We start from the raw sequence: 6218 nt of genomic DNA, 5'->3' as shown, positions 1-6218 counted from the left end.
CTTATGTTATGTGGATAGTCTCAAACATAAGTTCAATATGTCGATCTTCTTGTCCAACCATCCAGAGAGCAAACGAGTATGGATCGAGTTATTCAAAACGCGTACCAATTTTTTTAAGTTAATTGATAATTCTGTCATTATTATTGGACCCACAAATGAAATTTGAAAATTTGTCACCTCATCAATTAACTTCAATGAGTTGGGACTTGTAAATTTAGTGGTCGAGAATTTGTTTTCATTATCAAGACCAAAGTTGCATCTCTCATTTTCTCTAACTTCTTTTTTGATACAATCGAAATTAGTAAATCTACAAATTCAAAATCTGAAAATCTTGTTCATAATTAAGTAACACACAAGTCATAAACTTAAAATATATATTCAATAAAGAGGAAGAGTTTACAGACAATAGAAGTCCATTCTTCTCTTAAGTTGACTTAAAATTAACAAACCAAAGCTGATGATTGATTGACTCCAAGCTAGCTAAAAACAACACTAAAAAAACCCACCCAAATATTACATTGCACTCACCAAACCCCAAAGGTCAGTAATACATTAATTTGAAAGGCTAAGTCCTAATTAGTTGGACAGCCCCAGCTAATTTGATTACTGATTAGTATACTATACCCTAGCTAGAAATTCAAAATCCAACTTAGATAATTGGCCAAAGAAAAAAGCAAACCCAATAATTGCTTTTTTCTGCTCAGACCACCCCACTCAAAATCTCATCCCACAGCCACACTATCTTCAAATACATAAATGAAAGAAAAAGGACAAACTAAACTAAAACACCTCTTAACTATCCATCTCTTAAGTTTAAACTGAAATACCGCGATTTGCGAAGTAGAAGAAGAGCTCCAAATCCGGTGGAGCGAAGAAGGCGATTGGAGATCTCCGAAACAAGCAATTTGAATTCACTCTTTGCTTCTTGGGTGCTGGAGGACATGACACAATCTGGGGTATCCGATATCTCTGAGCTTTTGGTGTGGAGCAAGGGCTAGAAGTTTCAGAGACATCATGATGAACAACAGCCTCGAAATCTATGCTTTCGGTCTGCGGAAGGCCACCGGAGATCAAGGAGGAGGACTTGGAAGGTGAATTCGGAGGAGGAGGCGTCTTTTGAATCTTTTGCTTTGGCTTGACAACTACTGGCTTCTTGAAAATGGTTCTTCTTGCCTTTCTTGCTGTCTTAGGCCTGCTTGCTCTTGTTCTTCCAGAGGGAGCCATTGATTTATTTATGTTTTGACAGTTAGAACTTGTGGAAATGGAAATGGTTTAAGAGAGGAAAGCAAGAGAATTGGGGGAGGGGCAATGGAACTTTACCAAAGAAGGAAAACTAATTTAAACCTATATTGGATGCTTTCTAAAGCAAGTAGATTTGACTGAAAAGTAAGTAGGAAAAAGCTAAATGATCAAATCAAGCAACCCTTTGGAAACAAAGCCCTTTTCAGACTTACAAAACTACCACTTCCAAGAAACCCCACTACACATGAAGAGACTGTCTCACCAAGAAAAAAGAAAAAGAGAGAGAGAAACCAACCCAGAAATATCAAAATTATCAACAAGCTTGTAAAACCCACGGCAACTTTGCTCGAAGAAAACCCTTCAAAGCGACAAACTGGATTCAGTGAAAACACCCGAGGAAGGATTGGAGCGAAAAAACCAATGGATTGGGAAAGGAACTAAAAAGTCTAAAATCCACTTCAACCTGAAAACCCCTATATAAACCCTAAAGAAGTAAAGAGGAGGGAGGGAAGGAGGGAGAGAGATTAGAAGAAGCGGGATCTAATACTTAATATTATGTGGCTCGTAGGGTTTATAATGATCAAAGGTAATACGGGCAAGGCTGACCGCTGCCCGAAGCTATGCCCAGAAATAAGAGGGAGAATATGAGGATCCCGCTGCCCTTAATTAAAGGGTTAAAATAGCTAAAAGTGATTAGGATCTTTATATAAAAAATTAAAGAAAATTGCCTGGTAAAATTGACATCATTATGTAATCCTGTGTGAAGATAAAAATAAACAATGCTCCCATGCTTCATTTCCTCTTTTCTTCAACCTTAATTAATTCTAACCTTAGGGGTGACCTCTTTCAAACGGTTGTGTTTTTTGTAACAGCGGATTTCATTCTCCGACATCGTTGTATGATTGTTGATCGTCATTGTTGGAAGATAGACGACTTGTTTAGTTTGTGTTTGGTTGGTCAGGTGACATGATTTGGCGACGCTTTGTAGTTTAGTGTCATATCTAGACCGTATTGTTTCACTTAATTGTAGTTCTTTTTTATTATGCTAATGATTTATTTAAAGTGGTTATTTATTGTTTTCTTGTCCAGAATGATGTCATGTATTAATGTATTATGTAGAAAAGAATAAAAAATGATTTAAGGCGGTTATTTACTGTTCAATTTTCGTCGCGTATTAATTGGATCAGTTCAAATCGATGGAACCAACCCATTTCAAGCTTATGTGTAAGTTTTGTATTGGGCAATTCTATATGAATATTGTTATAGGCTAATATATACAAATTAAAATTAACGATATCGTTTTCTCATTAGATTCTATACACAACCTCTCTCTATTGGTTTTTCTTATCAGTTTCTCTAAGCCGCAATTCGAGCAGCTTTTAACGCCTTCAAAAGCCAAGCTTAATTGATGTGAGTGATTCAGACCTTTTGATGGAAATTATATCCAATATGGATTGACCAATTAACTAACGAAATTTAGGTCCTTGACCTTTGATACGGCTTGAATACGAAATTTAGTACCTGTGATAATATGTTTGTTGCATTGAAATTGGAAGGAAGTATCCCTAATAAGCAAATCCTTCCTTTTTTCACTTTCCATTTTTATTTGTTGTTGTTCATTAGTTTCAACTGAGCACTTATTTAGGTTTTAAGAAATCACAATTACAATTGCTTGTGACCATTTCTACATCCCTTGTGCATAAACATCACCTGTATCTTGGTTGTTACACACGGTTTGTGACTGACCTGAACACTGCGAAGGCTTGGTGCCTTATTTTTACTTTTAATCATTTTTATTTTGTTTTATGCCTTATTGGTGACTTAGATGATTTGGTTTTGATTCCCAATAATTGTGAGTTAGTCACTAATACCTCAAGTACAATTACTTATCATATTTAACAATGATACGTAAGCTTACATGAATTCATGTTAAAGTCAATTAAGAGCAGACATTAATTAGCATGTGCAATGTAATGCATCACTTTCAATCTTTGTGATTTCAACAATGTAATTGTTATCTTGCATTTTTTTTTTTTTTTTTTGCAGAGTTTCCTACTATTATTGATGATTTGGTTCTTTGTTCTTGTAATTTTTAATGGGTGTTTCTAAATGTACCTAGCAAAAATCTTTATATACCCAGCCCTAACAAACATTTGTCTAATTTCCAGATTTGCCCCTTTCATTAAACAACTAATAGTAACTGGAAAAAAAAGAAAGAAAGAAAAGAACTTGCAGTGTGCATCATTTTCCCCATAGAACTTGCAGCCATCTGCATCCCCACTACCCTTGCCCCCAATATGAGCCATCTGTTTTCTCTTCCAATATGAGAACTAGAATTAATTTCCAAGAACTAGATGCTTATGCATTCCAAAGAAGAATGGAGGAATATGTAAATATTGATGATATACTCATTGCTAGATATAAATTACAGAGATAAGAAGGCCAACCAAATCTTCTCTTATATAGAATAATAGGAGTAGAAAGTTAGAAACTGAAAATTGAATAAAGAAACCTTCATCTGGTTTCTTGTTTAACAGAAAAATTATGAAATTCAACGATGAAGTGCCATGCAGCGAACTTTTTTTTTCTTCTTTCAAATAAAGGATAATATTGGAATAATTGGGTTAATTTTGTTAGGGTTGGGTGTAAAAAGATTTTGGCTGGGTACATAATTTATTTAGTTTTTTTTAGATTCTTCCTTCTTATTAAGTTGAAATTAACCACGTGGTGTGGTGTGTTGGTCGAGCTGCCTAGTCTGGAACCCCCAGGTCTAGAGTTCGAATCTCAGCTCCATCCCGTGGCCAGCAAATTTGAGGGACCTGGGTTAGTTAAAACACCCAATGGTTCGTGCGTCTGCGGTGCAGTGATTAGTCTGGCTATGCTGGGATACACTGCATGGGTGTGTGTGTTGGTTCTATTGACGTCTTCCACTCAAAAAAAAAAAAGTTGAAATTGGGAAAAACTAGGAAGTTTTTCAAATATTGCGGGTGAAAAACTTCAAGTCATTTTCGGTCATGGTAGTTCCTAATCTCAAGTGGTTAAATGGTGATTAATTGCAGTAAAATTTATTATAGTGAGATTTATCATTTTGTCATTGTTTTCTAAGTAGGTAAGAAGACAGAAAAAAAAAAAAGTTTTTACCTTTATTTTTTATTAATCATTTCATATGAGATGACAAAGTGAATTAACTATCACTTGAAATTGAAATCCAAATGCAATTTTGATAGGAAAATAATATCTCTGAAAAACAGTTGAGTTGTGATTTAAAATAAAAAATAAAAAAAATGAGAAGATAAATCTTTATTTGTTTCAGTTTTCTGTGCACCCTTAGGGATTACATAGATTAAGAATAACATGGGCAGGATGGCCATCTACCCGAGGAACAGTTAATAGTTAAGATTCTATCCATTATAATATTGTCTTAATTTATATTGTAGCTATTGTTTGTTCATGGTTATCTAGTTGATGAATAAGAGAGCAAAAGGATTGGGAAAGGGTCACTCACTGTGTCTTGTCTGGAAGCACGTTTATTTAATTACCAGAAATATTTTTGAGATTTGATTCATGCATGGATGATGCCCTTCTTGTTCTTTCCTCTTCTTTTATTTTACAATTTTCTGGAGACAAGTTCAGTGCTTCTCAGGGTATCCTATTGAACCAAGGAATTCATTACTCCAACACGTGTCCCAGGTACCAGGCAGCACCCATTTTTCGACACAAGCCATGTAAGCTACGAAAAAATTGTTTCCTTTCAGATCAGTTTGTGAATTAGTCACTGATAATTAAACCGGATATTAAAGTGATTGATTGTGGGAATGAAAATGAACTCTTATTAAACATATTTTTATACCATCGGGTTAAAAGGGTTCTCCACTCAATAAACACAAAATACTACCAGACTGCCATTAATTAGGACTTAATCCTTATGCAATGAGTTGATATAAAGCCTGCAATACTTTGTTAAATGATACTAGTTTGCAATTACATGCTCTGCATGTGTAAGAAAAATTTTAATTGTAAAAAAAAAAAAAAAAGTTATCTGCAAAAAAAATAGATTCAATGGGTAGTTATTGCAGAGAAAATAGTGGGAGAGAAAAGTAGAGGTTGTGGGATAATTTCTTTTCAATTTTCTTAATAAAATCTATTTTATAATTGTCCTATTTACCCTTGTGATTTAATTTATTGTCAAAGTTTTTTAATTCTTTCAGGGTTAAATCTGTCAAAATTTTCAGTTTTGGCTAACAAAGCCTCTTCTCTTAATAATAGTATAGATTAGATCTGGCTCTGTTTATGGCAATGAAGAGGGTTGACTTTGGTGATAATTAACAAAGCAAAGCTTAGAAAAGGCTGCTAATTGAACAAGCGGTTTTCACCAAAATGAGCATTCCAAAGTATATATCTATTGTCAACGAGTTTCACCATGCACATAAGAATGCCGAAAGAGGATAAAAAGATTTCATTTCACCTCGGCGTAATTCTGGCGGGTTGCACATGAATACCGTACACAGACTTGAAACAAAGTAGTGATTGGAGTCTGGAAATCACCATAGTCGATCTCGAGGTTCCCAATCACTCATTATATAACCAACTGCATCTCAAGTTTAGTATTTCAATATCATGGGAACTTCCAAAACCCTAAACCCTATACCAATTGGATCCATCATAATAATTCTAGTGAGCGCAAAGCATGCACTATCAGCCATCAGCCAAGAAGCCTAAGAATCAATTACTAGCAGAAGAGACTTCAGCAAGCTCTCTTTCCTGGTTAAAGTAGCATATGATAAAATTACTCCGATAAGTTTATCACGACTTGTAAACATGTCATGCGGTCATGCCACAAGAAAACGTTTAGATTAAGTGTATCAATTTCTTGCACAGGCACGGTCTACTTTTGACTTTTGAGGAAAGAGCACAATCATTTGGATACATTCAAAAGATAACCTGGAACAAAACCTTTACATCTTTATACTATGATA

General features: G+C 34.8%; 1 protein-coding gene across 1 annotated transcript; it reads right to left on the bottom strand.

Moving 5' to 3' along the window:
* Window positions 1–346: 346 nt before the first annotated feature.
* On the bottom strand, window positions 347–1800 carry LOC133732208 (cyclin-dependent protein kinase inhibitor SMR9). Its single transcript, XM_062159703.1, has one exon. It carries the CDS (start codon window positions 1222–1224, stop codon window positions 814–816), a length of 411 nt encoding a protein of 136 aa, XP_062015687.1. The 5' UTR covers window positions 1225–1800; the 3' UTR covers window positions 347–813.
* Between the last annotated feature and the right edge of the window lie 4418 nt (window positions 1801–6218).

This window comes from Rosa rugosa, chromosome 2 (genome assembly GCF_958449725.1).
Source record: "Rosa rugosa chromosome 2, drRosRugo1.1, whole genome shotgun sequence".
In the NCBI taxonomy this organism is placed as follows: Eukaryota; Viridiplantae; Streptophyta; class Magnoliopsida; order Rosales; family Rosaceae; genus Rosa; species Rosa rugosa.
Note: the sequence above shows the minus strand (reverse complement) of the source record. Positions and strands in the feature narration are given on the sequence as shown.

Bases quoted from the DNA above. Each gene is read 5' to 3' on its own strand.
- LOC133732208 (XM_062159703.1), bottom strand. From the start codon at position 1,224: ATGGCTCCCTCTGGAAGAACAAGAGCAAGCAGGCCTAAGACAGCAAGA.